The following is a 23,130-nucleotide window of genomic DNA, read 5'->3' on the forward strand; positions in this document are numbered from 1 at the left end:
TCCTTAAAACTCAAGTGTGCGCGTCACAGCAAAGATCCACAAGTATAGCACGCCCTCCACAGGTCACCAGGCGACGCCCGTGTATCCTCTAGAAAAAGGCGGAGCCAGGAGGCTCTCAGATCTCTTTCCGCCTCACTACAAGGTCGCCCCTTCCCAATTCTCGCGAGACTTCAAGCAGCTCAGCTTCTGCGCATTAGAAGTTACTGGGAGTCGAGGCGCCAAGCGAGAGGGAGGGGAAGGAGGGGGGCACGGTGCAAACGGCGTGGCCGCCATCTTGTTCGTGCCCCCGCTTCGCGCGCGCTCCGTTCTCCGTGACGCACGCTTCCCCTCCCCTCCGCGGTGCCCAGGCCTCTGCATTGCCTTATTCCGCTGGAGCGCGGGGGCGGTTCCTGCTCTTCCCTGGACTCCTGAACAGAGGCGTGTAAGTGTGCGAGAGCTCTGTGGGAGGGAGGGCGAGGGGTGAGAGGTGAGTGGCGGCTGCGGGGGGGAGGGGCACGCTTCCCGCCTTAGGCGGAGACCTCACTTCCCTCGCGCGGCCGCTGCTGTAGTTCGGTCCGGCCTGCCCGCCGCCATGTTGTGTTCTCTCCCGGCCCGCCGCTGTCGCCTCCGCTGTGCTCGTGAGGTCCGTGTGCCTAGTCGGCCCGGCCCGCGGGCTTTCTCCCATTGGCGGAAGGCGACGGCGGGGGGGCTTGCTCGTGATTGGTTGGTGGCGGGGAGGCCGCGGACCTGGCACCTTATTGGTCGCGCTGGCTCCGGCCTGGGGGTGATGATGGAATCGGAGGCTGCAGGGAAGCGCGCGTCTGGGGCTCGGGCTGCAGGGTGATGACCCCCTACGGCGCAGGCGTGGGGTGGAGGCTGGGGCGAGCCTAAAGACCTTAAGGGGGAAGAGAGGATGGTGGTCTGGCAGGTATTCTGGAGTAGCCTGTGCGTGGCCGGGAGTGGGAGGCCTAGGATAGTGGCGCGCAAGCCCCAAGGGTGCCGTGCTTGGAGACACTGAAACCCAAGTTACAGGCTGAGAGGATCTTCGAGATCCAGGGGTGCTAAACTTGCAGTGTAACGCAGTTTGGAAGTGACTTTAATGCCCACGGATGCCAGATCTGAGAGCATGGTATAGGAGGAAAAGGCATCAGGGCCCTAGGGACATACCTTAAAGATAGGAGCAGATCAGGGATTTTGATAGGCAGTGCCAGCATTGAAACACAGGTTTAGATGGAGCTCTGGAATCCAAAGTTACCAGATCTGGAATGTGATGTGAGGAGGAAGTAAACAGATTTAGCCTGAGGGAGAGATCCTATTGGATAGGTATGCTGGTCTTAATAACTGAATGCCTAGCCTAGGAGGCAGGGCATTAAGAAGTGACAGATCTATGGGAGCGAGAAAGTAGAAAGCATTTTTGGAAACATTTTCTGACTTAAGAATTATAGTAAGAGAGCAATTACAGGTTGTTGGGGCACATGACCGGGCAGCTAGTTTTGAGATGTTCTCTATGAAGCTTTCCTGCTCTAGGAAGAATACAGGTCAGGGCTGAGTTCCCAAAGCTACACTTTATAGCAAATATTAGATACTTGGCAGTTTTTCGTTGAATGTATATTGTTAGGTTCCTCTTTAGTGGAAGAGAACTTGACAGAGATCCTGGGTCATTTATTTCCTTTTATATGTGCCTAAAAATACAGCCACCCTCATGCAATTAAAAAAAATTATTTAAAAAATAAGCAGCCCGGAATGAAAATAAACTAGTGCATAGCTTCTTTCATCTTGTCTTAAGTAACAGGACTTGTCAGCATTTTCTGGTTCATGTTTCAAAAAGCTTTTGTTGTAATTGAGACTTGTTAGAGTCAGCTTGTTGGGGGTACATTCCTTTTCCATTGAGTGGTAATGACTTGGATTGTTTTACATTTGTGTCTTCTAAGGTTTGGGGATCAGGGAAACACATTTATGTTAAAGCTCTGTGTTTTCCGAGTTTGTTTTTCTTTGTCTGTGTTAGATGTTTTTTTCTAGCTTTAGGTAGGTGTTACACTTCTGTTTTCATACCAATTTCAAGAAATTCTTGTGATTTCAGCTTTGGTCAGTTTTATGTGAATGCACCTAAATTTTTGAGAGAAATAGTACTTTCCAGTGGTAAAGGAAGGGAATTGACATTTTGGGGCATATTTGGTACAACATTCCTGTTAGGTAGTGCATTATCATTTCCATATTGCGGATGAGACAGTTGAGGATCCGAGAGGTTAAGTAGCTTTTCCAGTGTCACTCAGTGGTTGAACTGGGATTCAAATCCAAGTTGCTTGATGCCGAAGCCTGTAGTTTTATCTGCTACATTATGCCATCAACATAAACTTGACTAGTCTAACTCCCAGATGTCCGTGTGCTCCCCCAACTCCCATTGATCCCCTCCATAATTGCTTTTTTTTGGCATTTCTTTCTCTTTTTTAAATATAGTTTTATATTTCAAAGTGGATCATCTTTCTTTGATTTCTGGGTGTTAGGAGTGTATTGAGTGGGAGAATATAATTAATAAGAATTTGTAGTACTGTTTAAAAGATTCAGACCACAGAATGGTAACTATTTGAATATAGGTTCTTCAACTAAGTACTTAAATCTTGCCCAGCCGGGCATGGCTCAGCGGTTGAGCGTCCACCTAGGATCCAGACGATTGGGGTTCGATTCCCGGTCAGGGCACATGCCCGGGTTGTGGGCTCGATCAATGACTCTCTCATCGTTGATGTTTCTATCTCTCTCTCTCCCTCTCCTTTCCTCTCTCTGAAATCAATAAAGATATATTTAAAAATAAATAAATAAATAAATCTTATCCCTTGGTTTCTAATGTGAGGGAAAGATTTAGAAAGTAAACTGCTGAAGTCTTCCTGAACCCAGGTAGGTCAGGGTTAAAAAATATGTACAGAAAGTTTAAGAATCTGCATACTTTAGAACCAGGCTTCAGAATATTGCTGACCTAGTCCTTCTATTTATGGAAGTGATGAATGCCAACAGTGAGAAACTACCAAGTATATTGTGTAAAGAGCTCACTAGGGAGCTTTTTCAAACCTCACCAGTTCTTTAGGATGTTGTCGTTTTTTCTTAATTTGTTTTATTGTTGAAAGTATTACAGATGTCCCCATTTCCCCCCTTTGCCCCCCTCCCCCTGACTCTCACCCCACCCCTGGCCTTCACCTGTCTATTGTCTGGGTCCATGGGCTATGCATATAAGTTCTTTGATTCCTCTCTTCCCACCCTTTCTTCCACCATGGAACAGATCTGTCAGACTGTTCCATGCTTTCACGTGTATGATCCTATTTTCTTCATCAGTTTATTTTGCTTATTAGATTCCACATATAAGTGAGATCATGTGATATTTGTCTTTCTCTGATTGGCTTATTTAGCTTAGCATAATATTCTCCAGGTCCATCCATGCTGTGGCAAAGAGTAAGAGATCCTTCCTTTTTATGGCTGCATAATATTCCATTGCGTAGATGTCCCACAGCTTTTTTGTCCACTCATCTACTAATGGGCATTTGGGCTGTTTCCAGATCTTAGCTATTGTAAATAATGCTGCTGTGAACATAGGGGTGCATATATTCTTTCTGATTGGTGTTTTGGGATGAAGATATATTCCCAGAAGTAGGATTGCTGGGTCAAATGGCAGTTCCATTTTAAATTTTTTGAGGAAATTCCATACTGTTTTCCACAGTGGCTACACCAGTCTGCATTCCCACCAGCAGTGTACTAGGGTTCCCTTTTGTCCACATCCTCACCAGCACTTGTTGTTTATTGACTTTTTGGTGGTTTTTAGGATGTTTGTCTCCAAACACCAGAACCTATCCAAAAGCCTAGTGCCTTCTCCAAACTGTGAAATAATGATTCTAGCATATACTTATCCTGAATGATATATAAAATTAAAACTGATACAACAATATTTGCAATTCTAATACTGCATGGAAATTTTTAAATAATTCACGTTTCTAGAGGGAAGTCTTAATTACTTTGTTTTTTGATGTGATTAGGTGAGAGTTTCCTCCCTTTTATTTGCAATTACACTGTAGTGTAGAAGATAGAGTGAAAGTAAGAGGGGAAATAGGGCTTGCCATCCATTTTGTACATTGCTCATCTTAGCTTCATTTGGCTCAGTCATTAAGTTTACCAAATAAGAATGTTATGGCATCTATAGCTTAGCTTCTTTTTAGTAATTCTGGGCAAGGCTACAATAACATGCATATGCATATATATTTTTTATTCAGCAAGTATTTCCTAACTACCTGCTCTTCAACACTAGTGACCGCCTTCATTCCACATTACCTCCTTACACCCATGGCCATTTGCTGGACCTTATCATTTGGATTTGACCACCCTAGAAATCTTGAACTCCCAGGAAGTCTGAGTAGGTCAGAGTTTATATTAAAAACTTGTGAACATTGGTTTTGTCTTCTAAGCATAAATCATACTGATGCTTTATACTTTACAGATTGTGTTCACATCATCTTATTTAATCCTTATAACAAATAATTCTATATTTCATTTATACTTATACATTTTCCATTTGGTCAAAACTAATTCAGTGTACTAGAAAAGATAAGAGGGTTTTTTTTCGTGTTGTTTGTTTGTTTTATTCCCCTTTACAGAGAAATGGAGGCATTAGGGGCCATTCTAGGTGTCTTTTTGAGACAATTTTGAAATTCACATCTCTTATTTTTTAGTTCAGAGGTACTGAGCCACTAAAGATACTCAGGAACTTACTGGCTGGTGTGGCTCAGTTGGTTGAGCATCATCCTGTGTACTGAAAGTTTGCTGGTTTGATTCCCAGTCAGGGCACATGCCCGGGTTGGGGGCTTGATCCCCCCTAGGGAGCATGCAGGAGGCAGCCGACCCATGTTTCTCTCTCACATAAATATTTCTCTCCCTCTCCTTTCCTCTCTCTTTAAAAAGTCAATTAAAAAAAAAAAAAGAAAAGATACTCAGGAATAGTATACAGGGTGTCCCAAAGAAATGTGTACACACTTTGAATAATTATTAATTTCAGCATATTAAACCTGAAAAGAAAGAAGCATCAGTTGAACTATAAAAAATGTATGTGTATATATTTTTTGGGGACACCCTGTTATTGAGTGCTTACATGGGTATAAATGTTATATATATCACCCTCACACAGTATGAGGTAGATACTATTACCACCCTTCTTTTTACATGTGAGGAAACTGAGGAGTTAAGTAATTTGCTCAAGGTCACATAGCCAGTAAGTGGCAGAGCCCAGATTCATAGGTATATGACTCCTAATTCTTAGACAGTTTGTGGAGCCCTTACTCTTAAATACTATGTTCTCTTGACTGTAGAATATTGTGAGAAAAGACAAATACTTGCGTCTTTGCTCAGGAAGTGACTTTTAATTCTTTCAGGAATGTCCTTTGTAGTGAGGCCCTGAATAGTGTGATTACCTTGACAAGGTCACTTAGCTATGCAAGGGCAGAGCCAACTCTAGGCCATTACACTGGATTCCTAGACCAGAGCTCATTCTGCTGGACAGCATTGCTTCTCCTGTGGAAGCATTGACTTGATGGCAGAGATGACTCTAAGGCACCTTTTATGTTTTGACAAGTTGGCCTCATTCACAGGAGGAAGAATGGCAGAGGACATTATTAGATTCACAAGTGACCTTCTTAAGGTTCATTCCAGCCTCAGGCATACAACCTAGGAAGAACATTCCTTAGCTAGCAAGTTGTTCTTTTCCATTCTATTTCTTGTGCTCAAAGCAAACTGAGTTATCTGATGTCTTACAGTCTCCCTTTTCATTTTGTTTATTCAGTTTTTCATGCGTGCACTGTGACTAGTTAGGAAGGTTACAAGGTCATTTTAGTGTTTTCCCACAGAGGCTCAAAGTACCTAACATAATGTAATTAATTGTAGAAGGAAATGAATTTAAAATACTTTTGCCAGAAAGTGCCTTTGGGGGGGGGGGGGGGGCAGTATAGTTGCTGACATAGTAGTCAGACCTGGGAAAGAATTTTTGTCTCTGCAGTGCATTTACCCTCTGTGTTAGCTGGGGGTCAGATTCTTAACCTGTCCGAGCTTTAGTTTCTTACTGTGGATAGTAGTGGTAATAATACCTGTCTTGTAGAGTAATTATGAGAAGTGAATACAATAAATAGCATATAATAGGTGACTGTCACAGAATGGACCTTTCTTTTTAGAGTAGCATAACATCTGTTCGACAGCTTCCTTGATGAGGAATCCTTTTGTAATGATCTACTCTCTTAACTACAGTAAGATTTCTGCATGGGGGAACAACCACTTGACATGTAAGAAATAACTTAGTTTAGTTGTGCTGTTGTGATTTAGGAGCTTGTTTTAGGGTTGTCTCCTGATCACCTCTGTTAATCCCGTTACCAAGTAGTAATGATTCTGATGAGATGAAAACTTTCATACTTGCCAAATAGCAATCATTATTAAAATCAGAACAATCAGTTTTATCCTTCTGTCCAGAAAGAAATTTGCATTATAGTTATTTAAAAGTTTTTCTAATTGTAGAAATTGTCAGTTGAAGTTAGGACTGTTAAGTTTGTTTTGTGGTCACCTGGGTAACATTTTCCTTGAAGTAAGCATGAAGACAACATTGTGGAATGGTTCAGGGGAAAATCTGTCTGCCTGCAGAAATTTTTGCTAGGTTGCAGTATTTGTGCCCGTCCCACATATCTCCGTGCTTTTAGCAGTGATGTACCTGATAGCAATGAGGCAACGCCTGTACTCATTTTCAGTATTGGAGCTGTATTTCCCGTTTTGGTTTGCAGACTGGTTACTTCTAAATCCAGTGTTGTTTTTTTATACAGAGAAAGCTTTCTAGTGGATAAACTTCAGTTTAGAGAGAGGGACTACCTGACCTTTGCATTTGAATGTTTCCAGTAGAATAGGTTTAAATTAAAGTTTCAAATTCTGCATGGCCAAGGTATATAAGGTATCCTATATAAATGAATATCCTCCATTTAAAACCAACAGTATATCATTATAAATAAGGTTTAAGAATTACTATAATAAGTATGAGCTGTAAATAGTGATCTTGAGCAGTGCTTCAGTAAATGCTTCTTTGACTCAAAGGAATTGCATTGGAATATAGAATATTTTGCATCATGTCATTGGTTAAAATCTATTAGAGTTACTGAAGGTTTTCACAGTTCCTAATTACTGTTAGTCCTGTCCTCAGGAGCTTTATCCAGTGATCAATATGAAGTGAGATTCTTTGCCCAGTATTAAGAAAACACATCCCCTTAACAGTGGCACGATCTCTCCATTTAAAAGAGAAAGCAGAAAGTACATGCTATGTGCACAGTTGAACATCTTTGTCCTTTTTAACTGTCTTAAAAATTAATACTGTAACTGTAAGTAGTTTAGAATTTGCTCATTATCAGATGACAAAGTTAGGGCCTTTTAAAGAAGCAAAGTATATTTGGTTGGCAGTAATTTGGGAGGCAGAGGATTGCTATTTATGGTGATATTTAAAGCCATTTTCAATAGGATTAAATTAAAACGGTAAATGCCATTATGTGTGTAAAACTCTAACCCTTTTGGAAGGTGGTCAGAATAGAGTCGCCTATAGTCTTCTTTTCATTCCACTAAAATTTGTAAGTTGGCTTAGAGCAGCATTTTCCATGCCGTTTCATTGAAGATTATTAGTTCTTATACAGTGTGAATAAGTGCCCTCTGGGGATGAAAAAAGGATTCTTGACAAAATAATGGACAAAGTAATATGCATTTCTTTACTGCTGAATTAGTATTCAGAGTTTTTGTACTCATGTGCCTTATGACCCTTCAAAAGAAGAAAGGCTACATTATGCAGTGTTTCTCAAACTTACTTGGCCATGGAATCCTGTTTGTGAGAATACCTAATAAACATTTCATGTTATGACTGGCGTGTGTAGTTGAGCCCAGTTGAGCAGTTCTGGCATAGAGAGTTTATGAATAAATAAAAAAGTTTAAAAAAAGGGGGATCTTTTTGTATAGGATAACTTGACCAGTAGTGGGAACAGACTTTTCTGGGAACATACAAGATATGTCTTCAAAATACATAGACTTAGGAATGAATGTGATTTCAAAGGTCATCTAATCCAATTGCCAATAACAATAATAAATAATAGTAGCAGCTACTATTTTTAGGAGCACTTGCTGTTTATCAGGCACAGTGTTGTTATTCTACATGCATTTATTAACCACTAGTCTTAATGATTTTTTTATCTTAATATTTTCTATTCATCTGTTTTTCAATATCTCCACTACTACATTTTCCAGTAACTAGATTACTGCAGTTTCCTGTTTTCCCTGTTATCTGTCTAGAGTTCTGCCATCCTCCCACCTTGTCCCCTTCTCCACACTACCCAAAACGATCTTTTAAAAGGGTAATTCTAATTGTGCTTAAAACTTTGCAGTGGCTCACCATTATCCTCAGAATAAAGTTCTAGAATCTTAGCTTTTTCCAGCTCTGTTTACTTTTCTAATTTCTAGCCTTTTGTGCCCGGGTTGCTGCCATAGCAAACTACAGCCCTTCCAGGAATGTCATGCTTCTCTGTCAGCTCCAGGCCTTTGTACGTGCAGTTTGCTTATCTATCTCAGTAGGTTCCTACTAGGTTTTTAAATCTCCCAAGAAGCCTTCTATGACCAGCCTGAAATTGAGTTAGACCCTGGGTTAGGTGCTTAGCTTCTGTTCTATATGTACTTTGCATTTGACCCTATTGTAACTTAACACACAGCACCATAATTGTCTATTTTAACTTTCTTGTTTGTTATAATAGACTTTAATCTCCTTGAGGACAGGTGCTGTGTCTTGTTTAGGATCCTCAGATCTTAGCACAATGCCTACACATGTAAGTATTTATTGAATGAAAGTATCCTAATACAACCTTGCAAGATGTTTTACAGTTTAAGAAGTTGGCCTCAGTGGGGTTAAGTAACTAGCCCAAGGTTACTCATCTAAAAAGAGGTGAGGAAGGATTAGAATCTAAATCTGTCTAGTTGCAAAGACTGGGCTTATTTTTTTCCTGCTTTTCCACATGGCTGCTCTTTTTCATCTTGTCTTCACAGATTTATGTCAAGTGTTCCAACAGCCTGTGCTAACAACCCCATCCATAGCTTCTGAGGCATATTGTACCATCTTTGGATAGCTCTGAGGGCTGAAATAGGTCCCTCTAGAATAGTTTTCCATCCACTGGTCTTAATTTATGCTTTGGAGAATATAATTTATTTTTTAAGAGCAAATAATTCAGTATTTATAATCCACTTAAGGTCTCATTTATTTGTTTATTTTCTTCACTCGTCTATTGAGCAACCATTTTACTGAGCACCATTGCTAGGTTCCTTTTTCTAATGATGTCATTGTTCAGAATGTTTGAGGATTATCTTCAGACTTCTGTCTGATTCCTATGAAAATATGTCGACACTTTTTTTTAAACCTTGAAGGTAGATTTGATTTGGGAAATAGCTAATAGTTGTTTTAGAACCAAGCTAGGTGAAAAATATAGGTCAAAAGTTACAATGTGGCAATCCTTAATTTTCTTTGATCTGCCTATAATTTTTAAAAAGTTTGAACCAAAATTGAAAAATGAGAAGAGTTAACATTAAAACAATTTGGCTTCCTTTTTGAAAAAAAAAAAAAAAAAAAAAAATAGACGAAATTATATTATTTATGAAGTTGTAATGGTTCTAAAAGAGATAATGAGGGTAGTGGTACAAGAAATGGACATAATGGATGTTCTCTGTGATGCTGTTTACAATATTTTAACATTGAAAATACTGAATTATTAATATGGAACTGATTAAAAATTATGATACATGCATTCAGTGGAATATATTTTAAGTATTATAAATGTCAAAGATCTATATTTGATATGGCAAGTTATTCACATTAGTTTTTTAAGCGAATAAAGGTTACAAAACAATTTGTATAGTATTTTCTAATATTGCAGGAGACTAACAGACTCATATCTTATTTATATAAGAAAAATCTCTAAAAGTATATAACCTAGCCTGGCCGAGCGTGGCTCAGCAGTTGAGTGTCGGCCTAGGATCCAGGAGATCGGGGTTCGATTCCTGGTCAGGGCACTTGCCCGGGTTGCGGGCTCAATCCCCAGTCGGGGGCGTGCAGGAGGCAGCCAATCAATGACTCATCATTGATGTTTTCATCTGTCTCTCCCTCTCCCTCTCCCTCTCCCTTCCTCTCTGAAATCAATAAAGATATATTTAAAAATAAATAAGTAAACAAAAGTATATAACCTAAAATAGAGTGCTTGATTTTGGGCGGTTGGATTAAAGGTGTTTGTAAAAAAATACCTCATCCCCCTAACCTATAATGACATCAGTGCAAAACAAACTGCTATGTACACCTATCTCATTAGCTTAGTATATGATAATGCATATAACATATTTGATATTCAAATGAATATGGCTTTGTGTCCCCATCCCAATATATGAAAAGTTCATTTTTTTTCCAGAGGTTCTCTTCTCTGATATTTCCTAAGACCCCCAGGTTTACTTATTAAGTCTGAAGGGGTTAGTTAAGGACACCATCAATAAAATGTTCAGGTCACTGAAAAGCTATTTGCTGCTCTTCTCTTTGCTGCTATTTTTGCTTCTGCTATGATAACAGTGTAACCTCCAAGATCAGGTAATCTGGAATTCTGAGCAAGACCCTGTTTTTGGCAGGAATTGTCATGGTGGTTGAGGCCAACTTTTGCCATAACTTTGGTCCTTCAGCCTTTCCTCAGGGTGCCAGATCAGGAGCTATTCTAGCATCAACTTTTTGTGTCCAGGATCTGGCTTTTGCTTCTTTTATTCTGTCTGAAGCTCTTACTGCAGTGGGCCAACATTCTTCCATGGCCTTTGTCAGTTGGAGCTGAGTAGTAGGTGTCCCTTTAGATGGGACATGCACTCTCCAGTTTTCTCAATTCCTTGCTACTTCCTGTTATTTCATTGACTCTATGGTTAGATATTAATTGAGCACCTATACATACCAGGTATTAATTCTGAGTGTTTTAACTTATCTCATTTAAACCTCAATACTCTTGTGCGTTGGTGTTACTCTTTCTACTTTACACATGAAGAAGTGAACTCAGCCCAGCCGGGCGTGGCTCAGCGGTTGAGCGTCGACCTGGGATCCAGATCAGGGTTTGATTCCCTGTCAGGGCACATGCCTGGGTTGCGGGTTAGGCAGCTGATCAATGACTCTCTCATCATTGATGTTTCTCTCTCTCTCCCCCCCCCTCCTTTCCTCTCTGAAATCAATAAAGATACCTTAAAAAAAAAAAAAAAAAGTGAACTCAAAGATGGTTCAGTACCTTGGCCAACATCATACAGCTAGTAAGTATAAGTAGCTATGGTTCAAAATCAGTTTTCTGACCAAGAGCATCAGTTTCCACCCTGACTTCTTTGAGAGCATTAAAGCTTGAACCATGTAACCAGAGACATTGGTTTTGTCTCATAGCGATCTGGGTGTGTTTAGGGCAAGACAATAGACTTGTCTGGTATAGAGGGCTGTTGAGGGCCAGGATCAGGGAAGAATGTGAGTTGGAATCCCATGAGGCTTTTAGTCTAGGCTAGAGAAGGAAAGCTATAGTAAGCAAATGGATCAGACTGTGAAATGGAAATTCTAGGATAATCTGAGTTCTCTTCCCACTAGTGGCTTGAATTCTACTAAGATGACTATTGATGAGAAATAGGGGTTGAAGTGTTTTTTTATTGTCGTTTTGTTTTGTTTTTCCCCCCTAAATTGTGAAGAACTAATAAAAACTATGCCAAAGATCTTCACAAAGTATCAAGGGAAATGTTTGGTTTAATCTGGTACGTCAAAGGCAGAGTTCAAGGGTAGGCTTTTGGAACAATAAGCAGACCTAGGCCAGGATTGGTAGTGAAAGGAATGGTTTTCTGGCATAAAAACGAGTGGGGGAAGATTTTTAGTAGCAGCTGATAGTCCTCCCACACTGTCCTTTGTGGCTTAGGAGTTGCTTTCTGGGGAGTTGCAGAGTATGCTGGAGATAAAAGAGACATTCCCTTATGGTAGCTTTAGGGCCTTAAGTCCTGTGTAAAACAAGGAATTTGGATTGGATGACTTTTAGCACTCTCCATTCTTTTCTTTTTACTTTTTTTTAATGTCTTTATTGATTTCAGAGAGAGGAAGGGAGAGGGAGAGAGATAGAAACATCAATGATGAGAAAGTTATTGATCTGCTGCCTCTGCACACTTCCTACTGGGGATCGAGCCCATAACCTGGGCATGTGCCCTGTCCGGGAATCGAATCGTGACCTCCAGGTTCATAGGTCGATGCTCAACCACTGAGCCATGCTGGCTGGGCATCACTTTCCATTCTTTACAATGCTTATTTAGTACAAAATACTTTACATATGTGATTAGCTCATTTAATTCTTACACTGGCTCTGTGATATAGATGGTGATATCCACATATTACAGATGAGGAAACTGAGACTCAGGGTTGGTCCAGCATCATACAATTAATTAGTTAGTAGAGGTGTCAGAATTTGAATCTAGCTCTGCCTGACTCCCAAGTGCTGTTTTGCCATAGTGACACTGATTAATAGCCAGTGATGTGAAAATGTCCTTCCTATTCTTCTGCCTCCCACCCCTCAAATGAGCTTCTTTGCTTCCTTGCAATTGACTTGACCTCCACTGTTTTGGGGTTAAAAGAGGCTCTAGTGTGTATAAGGCACACAACTGGCCTGCTGGCCTTCTGCCTTCTCTTCCCAGGCTGGTAGCTATCAGAATCTGTGATCTAAACTTTCAAGAAAAGAATTGCAATAGCGAAAACTCTGTGTAGCTTCAGAAATCACCCCACAACACACCTTGTTAGCGTAACTAAACTCTTATTTAGATGCTATAATGAAATTGCCATGCAATCCCTTAATATTTATTTATTTATTTATTTATTTATTTATTTATTTATTTATTTATTTATTTATTTTGAGAGGAAGGGGAAGAGAGAAACATTGACTTGTTGTTCCACTTATTTATGCATTCAGTGGTTGATTCCTGTATGTGCCCCGATTGGGGATTGGACCTGCAACCTTAGCATATTGGGTGGATGCTCTAACCAACTGAGCTACCTGGCCAGGGTCTGCATTCGCTTAATATTTTAATGTACACTACTTTTAATGATTTAGTTGTTAGTTATTTCAAGTCCTTATAAATTACAAATGTGATTTGCTACTGGTTAAATGCTCGTAATAGTTAGGTAATAAAATTTGTATCAACTTGCCCTGGCTGGTGTGGCTCAGCTGGTTGGAGTGTTATCCAGTACGTTGAAAGGTCATGGGTTCAATTCCCCATTAGGGCACATACCTAGGTTGCTGGTTTGGACCCTGGTTGGGGAAAACAGGAGGCAATGTTTCTCTCTCACATCGATGTTTCTCTATCTCTCCTCTCTCTTCCTCCTTCCCTGTCTTCCTCTTTTCCTGTCTTCCTCTCTCCCTCCCTCCCTCTCTCTTTTCCTGTCTCTGAAATCAATGAGCATGTCCTCTGGTGAGGATTAAAAAAGTTTTTTTGTATCAATTTATAGGGTCTTTTTTTCCCCCCCTAGATACTTAGCTAGATCTCTAACCAACAGATCAAATTCAAGAGTAGTAAAAATTTTGATTTTTAAATTAATGAATTATTGAAGTTGAGTGTAATGGTTTATGCTATCTATACATCTATGTGACACCTAAGAATTTCCTTGGATGTGTCCTGAGGTGCTCCATGTTTTGGTAAGCAGTGCTGTGCAGTGGCAAGAGTTCTGCCCTAGGTGGGACCTGAGTTTGCATCCTATGTCTATAGCTAGGGGCCAGTTGTTTAACTTCTCTGAACCTTACTCTGTTTTCCCTGTGAAAGGGGATAGTAGGGATTAGAAGAGTAAAGTACCTAGCACAGAATCTAGCACTGATTGGTGTTCAGAAATTACTTCATTTCAATGTGGGATATGAGTAGAATGTGTGTAGAGAAGTTAATATGGCAAAGTGATGGGATAGACAACCTTGCTTCTATTTCAGGGCTCTGCCAAATCTCTGCATATGCCCACAATGAACTCCCATGTGAGATATACCTTGCAAAACAGTTGTGTTGTTTAGTCTTGGGATACTTAGCTTTAATGGGAGGAAGCAGATCTGAGGAGACTGTTAAAAGCCTCAGGTAATAGGGAGATGTTTCTATTTGAATGTTTTGTAAAAAAAGAAAAAAGAAAAAAGACATGTTAACTGATTTTTACCATATTAGGAGGCTCCTCTTAAAACCTAAACAATTGAGTCCCACATCTGTAAGCAAATCTTCAACCAACACTGGTAAACTTCAGGACCCCAGAATGTCTTCAGTAACCACAATACTGCAGGTTTCTACTGCCATCCAAAAGTAGATCATTCCTATGATACCTTTGTAAGCTGAAATAGCGTAAAGTGAAGAAGCAGTCACCTTAGGACATACCTTGCTAACAGATGCCCTAATAATTTGAGATCAAGCACAGATGCTCACAGATACAGTTTAAAGCTGGTTGATGCTGAGATGCTGAGTGTAGTTCCTGGGGAAGGAGCTTGGTGTTGCCACTCTCCCTCCTAGGGGTGCTGATGGCAAAACAAACACTGACTACTATTTTTGCTTTTCTTCGTAAAAGAGAAAATCCTCTTTGGATTTTTTTTCGTTAACGAAAACAGGTACTAACGTAGGTCTTTTTAAAAAGAGAAGTGGCGTAAAGCTAACTTTCGAAAAACAGGATCTCTGTATTTACAATATCTCAGACTGAGATTAGCCCTGCTATTTATTCTTGAAAATGTGATCGAAAAATTTATACTCTATATCAGTAATTTTCAACTGGCGTGCCGTGGTACACTGGTGTGCTGCAAGAATTTTTAAAATATGCAGTACCGGACTTTAGGGTATTGACTTCTTTTCCCTTAGATTGTCAAATAAAAATATGACAACAGCCAACACAACGGTAGCCTTCCATTGTGAATGAATCAAAATTATACCTATTTTTTGGTCATATTGGCAAAAAATATATTTTTTGGTGTGCTGCAGATTTTAGTAATTAGTTTTATGTGTGCCATGAGATGAAAAAGGTTGAAATTCACTGCTCTATATCAAAACTCTGTGATACATTTTTTTATTGATTGATTTTTAGAGAGAGAGGAAAGGAGAGAGAGAGAAACATCGATTTGTTGTTCCACTTATTTATGCATTCATTGGTTGGTTCTTATCTGTGCCCTGACCAGGGATTGAACCTGTAACCTTGGTGTATTGGGTTGATGCTCTAACCAACTGAGCTACCTGGCCAGAGCCAAAACTGTGTAATATTAAAAGCTAATCAGCAACATTTTGTGACCACTCTAAATAATCTATATTGCTTTAAACAATATATACACAGGTGTTCTATCTTCTTTGCCATTTCCCCCCCTTTATCACTATATTTCCCTCTTGGGTTCCTGGTAGACTTTTTGGAAATGCCACTGTTTCTGTCACTAACATCTTACCTTACCCCAGAGTTTTCCTATTTAGATTAGTTTGTGTTTCAAAATAAAGTGATTTGCCCTGATACTAATACGTGCTTTTATAATTACCATGGACACGATGACAGATGCCTTTTTAGAAATCTTGCCAACTATTGTATGGCCATTGATATCACTCTTTGTTACTGTTGAAGAAGCAGTATTTTCTTTGGAGCTATTGGAGTACCCCACCCCCAATTTTTTTTTCCTATGTTAATGTTCAACAGAAAACTGAGGATAGTTAAGTCACAACTTTCCGACCTTGTGCACATTGCTTCTTTGGTTTACTGCCATAGGATACTGTAGCAATATCTTACAGACATCTTTGATGGCCAATCAGAAGCAGTTAAATTACCTTAAATTTTTTAAATGGAACTCTGACAGCCAATAAGAAACCCTTTGGGTGGAAACTGTAACAGCCCTTACGTGTGATTTTAAAAACACTTCTAAATTTGCAGTATCCTCTGTTTTGGAAGCGCATGAGGCCCTACCGCATCTGCTGTGTGCATTTGTCAGGCATTTCCAAGCCTTAAGTTCCCTGTAGTTTGAAGTCTGGGTCTGACCCCTGTTCTGCTTCTCAAGGTAACTTTAAAACAGGAAGTGTACAAAGGAGGTAACTGATGACGTGAACAGCCAATCATGGCTTTGTGTCCTTAGCCGATAAAGCAGCTCCGCCAATGGGATCACCCCGGAGGCAAGGTTTGGTGTCAAATAGCATGCTAGATTGAATGCCTTTGACTGTTAAAGTGGAAGGAGGCTGCTGGGCTTCAGTGGAGCCACGGAGTTTTTCACTGAGGCAGGGGTCAGCTGAAAGACAAAGAAAAATGGCGAATAGTTTGCTGGGAGGTGGGGGGACAGCTGTTCGGGTTTTCACTGGAGTGGACATGCCAGACTCAGGTTTCTGCATCTCCTGCTGCCTTTTGTTTCCTCCGTCCTTTTTGGGGGGAGGGATAGGAGTGACTTAAATTCTCCCTGTCCGAGGAGATATAAATAACTACATGTAAAATTAATGCAGTTCCCGGTAAGTTTAATTCTTTGTTCTGTGTTAAATGGTAGAAACTGTTTAGCTTCAGAGAGTGTAGACAAGTTGCACTGTTTCAGAAAATGGCCACTTTACATTCCATGCATACCTTTTGGTGCACCTAGAATACCTTGCTCTGTTTAGATTTTGCATGCCCTTCAACTAGGATTTCTTTTCCTAGTTGAGCGACAAGATCAGGTACATGAAGGAAGGCAAATAATTTTTCAGGGGCACACAGAAGCAAAGCACTTTCTCTTTGCATTGGGTAAACTTAACTGTTTTCCAAATAATTTTCCTTTGTTCAAGTGCAGTGAAGCTTTCCTACAAAAGAAGCTGAGTTGTTGTAAGACTTTTTCTATTTCCATGCACTTTGTCGACATGTGTTTTTTCAGAGGTGGAAGCAGCACTATTGCTGTTCTAAATCTGTGTTAAAATATGATTTGCACTGATGCAGGTTCTAATGGTGAAGGCCCACATGCCATTGTGAAATTCTCGCATAACTTTCTTGATTTACCTGTCTGCTTCTAGATTCTCATAAGTACCAATTAATTAATAATTTTTGTTTTAAAATGCACATTTTAGCATAGAATGCTGGTTAGAAATAGACTTCTCCACTATATCGGCAGTGACAAGAGCAAATCTTTTTCCACCAATTTCACACATTTTGTCAGGTGTTGATTTGGTTCTTTAAAATGAAGTGAGCGAAATGCTTTCGTTTTCTACATGAAATATTAAAGTCCTAATTTGCGTGCAATTTGTGAATAGGAAAGTTAAGAGTATAGGCACCCTGTGTTTTGCCCTTGATATTTTTTTCCTCTTAGACAAGCTAATGCAGATTGCTAATCAATAATCAGCCAGTTCTTGTGAATAGTGAAATCTTCCATCCCATGTACTAGAGATCTATAATGCACTTGATTTTAAAAAGCAGTTCTTTGTTTTCTTTTTATTTGCAAGTATGGAATGAAGGTCATTGGAACATTTCTGCAGCAGACTCACTGTGGAGCAGTGAGCCAGCAGCACTCAGTCTCTGGGTAGGGAGCAGGAGCAGGCCTTCTTAGAGGAGAAGTTTGTAGGGTGTTGATTTGCCTTTCCCTCACTTCCCCTTGAGTAAAGGATTTACCTGAGAGGATTGATAGGGGTTTAGATTTTGAACTCTTAGAATTGGAGTGGTATAGCAAAGTTGCTAGATATGCAGGCTTCTGTCGTTGCTCGCAAAAGTGACCTTGAAAAACTGCCGAGGAGTTGAAAGATTGAAGGACAAAGTTTGTTTATACAGATTTGGACTGAAAAGCTCTATTTAAGATGAAAAGAGACTATACTTCTGATGTTCAAGTTGAGTGGTTAGTAGGAATATGTGATAGATTCAAATTAGGAGTTTTCAAGCAGTAAGACAATAGGACTGTATTCATTCTCTCCCACTCTTATCCATTCCCTCCCCCAACAAAAATATTCTAAATCCTTTTGGTATGATAGTTGAGTGAACTGCCTAACAGATTCAGAATTCCTTGCATGCTACCTTGTCTTCTGTGTAATCTAGAGGGTTCTTAGTGAAGAATGGTATTTCAGGAGTTCAAAGTAATGTTTGTGAAACTTCTTTTGGGAATTGGAATGCTTATGGTAAGAAAACAGTCATTCTGGGAAGTTATATCGTAAGAGGAAGGAATATGTGTTAAGGATTACATTTTTAACAGAAAATTATTTTAATTTTAATGTTTGTTTTTTTTATAATTCATTGATTTAGATGTTATCAGTTGCTCTAGGTTTTACATATAATTGAAAAAACAGATCTAGATACTGAATGACTCTACTAGCCCTGGGAGAAGGCCTGGAGCAGGGGAGGTAGAAGGTAAGTGGGGCACAGTATGAGGCCTAGATAAAACTCTTTATATTAAGAACTCTGTGGATTTAGTTTCTTGGAGAGAATCTAGCCACTATCTCTAGCCTGGATTCTTAACCTTTTTAGGGTCATGGACTCTGAGAATCTGACCTACTACCTGGAAAATGCTTATAGGCATGCCTATGCAGAACCCCTCGTGACTAAGATATTTTGCAGTGGATGTCCAATGTTGTTCATATGATCTCTTCATTTATACTTTAACCAGATAAGTGTTTCCCAGAGAAATGAAAACTCTACTTCCATAAGGAGCAAAGACCTTCTAGAGCTAAGTATAACTTAGACTAGGGGTGGCTGTGTGAGGGTTGGGGAGGCCTAGATGGGGTCTGAGATTTGGGTATTTATTCTGATTACAGTATTTGAGGCAGCATGGTGCAGTAGCAAAAGCAGGCTATTTAAAGTCAGGAGACTTGTGTTCAGGTCCCCACACAGCTGTCACCAGCTTTATGAGCTTGGGCAAGTCAGCCATTTAGTGTCAGCTTCCTCACATGTAAAAATGGGCCCTAAAAATAGCACCTTCTTATTTAGTGGTGAGTCTCAAATGAGATCATGTATGTCACAGTGCTTTGCAAATTGTAAAGTGCTACATTATCTTAGCTGATTCTAATTCAAACTCGGTGGGGGCGGGGGTAGTGGTTAAGTGCTTATGAAGATAGGTGTGGCATCAAAGAAGAAAAATGCCAGTATTTTGACATGTTTACAAAGGAGTTTGTTTATACCCGACCCATCTCTTTGTTTATACCCGACCCATCTCTTTTAAACTGATTCTGCATGCCTTTGCCTGCATATTCCTGTTTATACTGACATGACTATGTAGTGCATACATTGAGACCATCAAACTTTCTCTAACCAAGATTCCTATGAAATAACCTTTGTCAGAAATTAGGGTCTTCAGAATAAGATGATTTGGAAACCCTGGTTTTTGGAAACCCTAATTAGATTTAGGAACCTCTCAGATAAAAATTTGGAAACCTGTTTCAATATGGTACTGAGATTTGCATTATAATTCAGGTAAGTTGTAATAGTTGCAGATGTTTACCATCAAAGGTTACATTTTTAGTTTATGTACCAAATATTTATAAAATAAACGGAGCCACTTTTTTGTTTGCTTTGTGGTCCTATGACCTTTCTGTCTGTTTTCAAGCTTGGAGGCAGTTAATAGCCTGCACAGTAGTAGCAAGCAAGTAAATGTTGGGTTGAAGACTTAAAAAAAAATAACTGGTCTTTCACCAAAATATAAACATTAGCATAAATTTCACACAGTTGATGCCTACTGTGAGATACATTTCCAGGATAAATGGTTGAAACCCATAGGGGTCTGGTTCTCACCCATTTTACATACCTCGTGTCATCTGTTTTGGGGACTTTTTTTTTCCTCCTTGGGCGGGGTAGATATTTTGTGATCTGTTTGATTTCCTGTCCTATTAAGTCACTTCCTCTCAGGAATGGTCAGTCAGCATTGATGTCTGCCTTCTTTCTGTGCGTTGAAAGGACCATATTCAGATAGACAAAGGCATGGCAAAATTGGCATTGGACTCTCCAAATAAAATTCCACTTCCAGGGATGTATATGTTTGAAAACAGCAGTCATGGTCACTGTGGGCTTTTTGTTCCTAAAATAAGATGAGGTCTCCTTTTAAAGAAGCTGTATATGTACATTTGTGGAGACTTCAGTTACCCAAAAAGCATTCTTAAAGCTAATCATTTATAGATGGTCTTCATGAATGAAATTATTTTGCCTAACTTTATCCTTAATAATACATCCATAGAGAGTTTGTATATTTTTAAGTTAGGTTCATGGAAGGGGGATCTAGTCTAGTTCTCTTCATATAAAATGAGGAAGTTGAGGCCCAGATAGGTTAGGTGCCCCAATCTTTCAGCTTTTTAATGACGGACCTATGTAAGTTCAGAGATTTAGCCCCACTCAGTTTATTCCATGTTTCTTATATTCCTTTAGGTTGTTTTTACTTTTTATTTTCATATTTCTTTCTTTTTTTTTTTTTTTTAATCCTCACCCGAGGATATTTTTTCCATAGCTTTTCAGAGAGGGGTGGTGGCGGAGATAGGAACATCGATGTGAGAGAGACACATCGATAGGTTCCCTCCCACTCAGTCACGCACTGACCAGGGCTGGGATTGAGCCTGCAACTGAGGTACGTGCCCTTGGCTGAAATTGAACCCAGGACCCACTAGTCCGTGGGCTGACACTCTAACCACTGAGCCAGACTGGCTAGGGCTCTTTTCCTTTTGCTGTGTCTGTATAGGTTTGTTATTTGAACACGGAAGGAACAGAGAGAAAATGGGCCATGGAAGAGGTTTAGCAGTCTTCATGTAGAATCTGTTGGTTAGAAAGTCTGCTGTGGCAGCAGACTTCCCATCCCTTTTGGGATGTACAGATCTCTTGCCTCAGACAATTGCTTATTCAGAAAGCTGAGAATCAGCTGGGAAGCTAATGGTGCCCACCTGGCTCGCTGAGGTGTCCCAGAGAGCGTGGTACTTTTATGCATTACAAGGAAGAAGGTACACAAATACAACACCTGCATGCCAGTTAGTTGGGTTTTTTGTTTTGTTTTGTTTTTGTTAATACACCTCAAGAACAAGCTAATTCCCAAACAAGTTTGGGCCTGGTTCTTCAAGTGAGTCGTTAAGCCAGCCTGTAGTTAATAAACAAAGATCCCAGGATCATTTCAAGCATTTGACAAGTCTGAAATAGAAGTCATTGTCAGTATACTCCCAAAATAATATTTTAACCATGCCAGCTTTAATCTTTACCACCGGCAAAGTGGCATTGTGAATCTGCACGTGTGAGTTTGTATAGTGTGGATTTGGTTTTTGTTCTTATTTTGCATATTCTCTGATATGACCACAATCTACTTGAAAATTTTTCATTTTTCTCTTTCATAGTTGAATTTCTTTTCACCACCTTCATATATTTGAACGAAAGTTACAGTTCACTGAACGAATGAGAGCTTAGGTGGTGTAACTTAGTAATATTTAAGTCCTGAGGTATACTGTGACTGAAAATAATAGTAAATACAGCTGAATGATATTTACCTCTTGTCTGTATTTCCTGGAAACTTAGTTTTCTTTGTAATCTGTTCTTTCTGCTGCCTCAGCTCTTTAAAACTTGTTCAGATCCTATGTGTATTTTCGCCCTTATCTTTCTGTCTCTCTCCTCGGCACATCCCAAGGCCAGACTCTGCTGTTCAATAATCAACGAAAAGCGTTTCTCTATTTAGAGTGTTTACTATAAATTAAATTAGTTTTGCTCCCTGCGATGAAAAAGGGCAGTTGAAGGATAAAAAATGAAGGTAAATTCCAGTATAAAGACAGAACTAAAGGAAAAAAACACCTAGTGAATGTTTAACTTTAAGAGGCATAACATAGCTTGCAACTTTGTGTTCCTAGTTCAGAGGAAGAACAGAGACTGAAATAACCACAGCAAACAGCAACACCGTTTCACCTAGTTATCCTTTTTTTTTCTTGAAAGTGCTATCATTTTGGTGTGTCTCCATAGTTTCAATTACATAGAAAATTAAAGGGAAGACCTGCTTGACTGGAAATAGCCAGATAAAATGAATTTTTCCTTTATCTAAGGTATATAGTTCTTACCTTTGAGAAAAATTCTAAAGTTGGATGCTTTACACTTCCTTTCACTAATTCACCATACCTGGATGTTTTTTATGTGGAGACTTTAAAAATGTATACAAATAAAACTTGACTCCAGGATTTAACAATCTGGTAGGGGAGATCCAGATGCTGTATATCAAATATACAAAACTGATAATGGAAAGTACAAACACAGGACACAGAATTTAGAGGGGGGGAACCTTTACTTCTGGCTTAGGAATGATGTAGGGCAATTTAACTGGGCGTTGGACTCGGAGGTAGGGACAAGGGCATTCCAGGCATGGGGAACAGGAGGAGCAAGGTCATGGTTCAAAAAGTGTAGTGGGAATGAAGAGAGCAGTAAATGGTCTAGTCTTTTTTTAGAGCATAATGAGATTCGTTAAGTACGGGAGGGAGTGGCAAAAGAAAGAAATGTGGAGAAGTAAATTGGGTCAGATGTTGGAGGGCTTTTACTGCCTAGCTAAAAAATTCAAACTGTCTCTGGCATTGGTGAACTGTTGAAGATTTGGAGTAATAGGTTGATGTGGCACCATCAGAGTTGTGCTTTTATAAGATTTATTCATCATCATCATATAGTAATGAGTAGGATTTGATTAGAACACACTAGAAACAGTGAACAATGCAGTGAGTTCACATACTAGGTTTATGACCCTTATTGGATTGTTATGAAGGTTAAACTAATGTCAGGAGCTTAAAATCAGACCTGGCATACAGCGAGTACTAAATGAGTATTAGCTTTTATCATCATCATTATTTTTATTATTATGTGTAGGTGATGAGGGCCTGAACAAAGTTAGTGGCAGAATTGAACGGAGACCAGGATGACTCTTGAGATTTCAAGCCTGGGTACCTGGAAGATAGAACAGAAAAGTTAGAAGGAGCAGGTTTGGGGAAAGAGAAAGATAAATATAATTTTGGATACATGGAATATGAATTCTGGGTGGCTTTCCAGTTGGAGGTGGTCAGCATGCAGGACTGGTACTTAGGAGAAATATCAGAATTGGTAATGTATGTTTGAAATTGAAGCTCATAGAGATTATAGCTCAACTTGGGGAATGGATGGGAGAGAATAAAGGGAGACAATGGACAGAAGAACCA

The 23,130-nt window shown here is 39.6% G+C and overlaps 1 protein-coding gene across 9 annotated transcripts in view; it reads left to right on the forward strand.

Moving 5' to 3' along the window:
- The first annotated feature begins 251 nt into the window (after nucleotides 1-251).
- NFYC (nuclear transcription factor Y subunit gamma) overlaps nucleotides 252-23,130 on the forward strand; it is a 63,233-nt gene continuing 40,354 nt past the window's right edge. For 2 of the 9 annotated variants that reach the window (XM_087820343.1, XM_087820342.1), the window contains exon 1: nucleotides 252-421. Coding sequence is in view for 2 of the 9 variants with exons in the window: in XM_087820347.1 (XP_087676473.1) it covers nucleotides 16,313-16,385 (73 nt within the window). In the remaining 7 variants the exon portion in view is untranslated. Of the gene's footprint in view, nucleotides 422-15,705; nucleotides 16,071-16,312; nucleotides 16,386-16,423; nucleotides 16,510-23,130 lie in introns of those variants that run through there. The other 7 variants (XM_087820347.1, XM_087820348.1, XM_016205186.2 and 4 more) reach the window with 6 other exon arrangements.

Source organism: Miniopterus natalensis, chromosome 9, assembly GCF_054644295.1.
Source record: "Miniopterus natalensis isolate mMinNat1 chromosome 9, mMinNat1.hap1, whole genome shotgun sequence".
NCBI classification, from domain to species: domain Eukaryota; kingdom Metazoa; phylum Chordata; class Mammalia; order Chiroptera; family Miniopteridae; genus Miniopterus; species Miniopterus natalensis.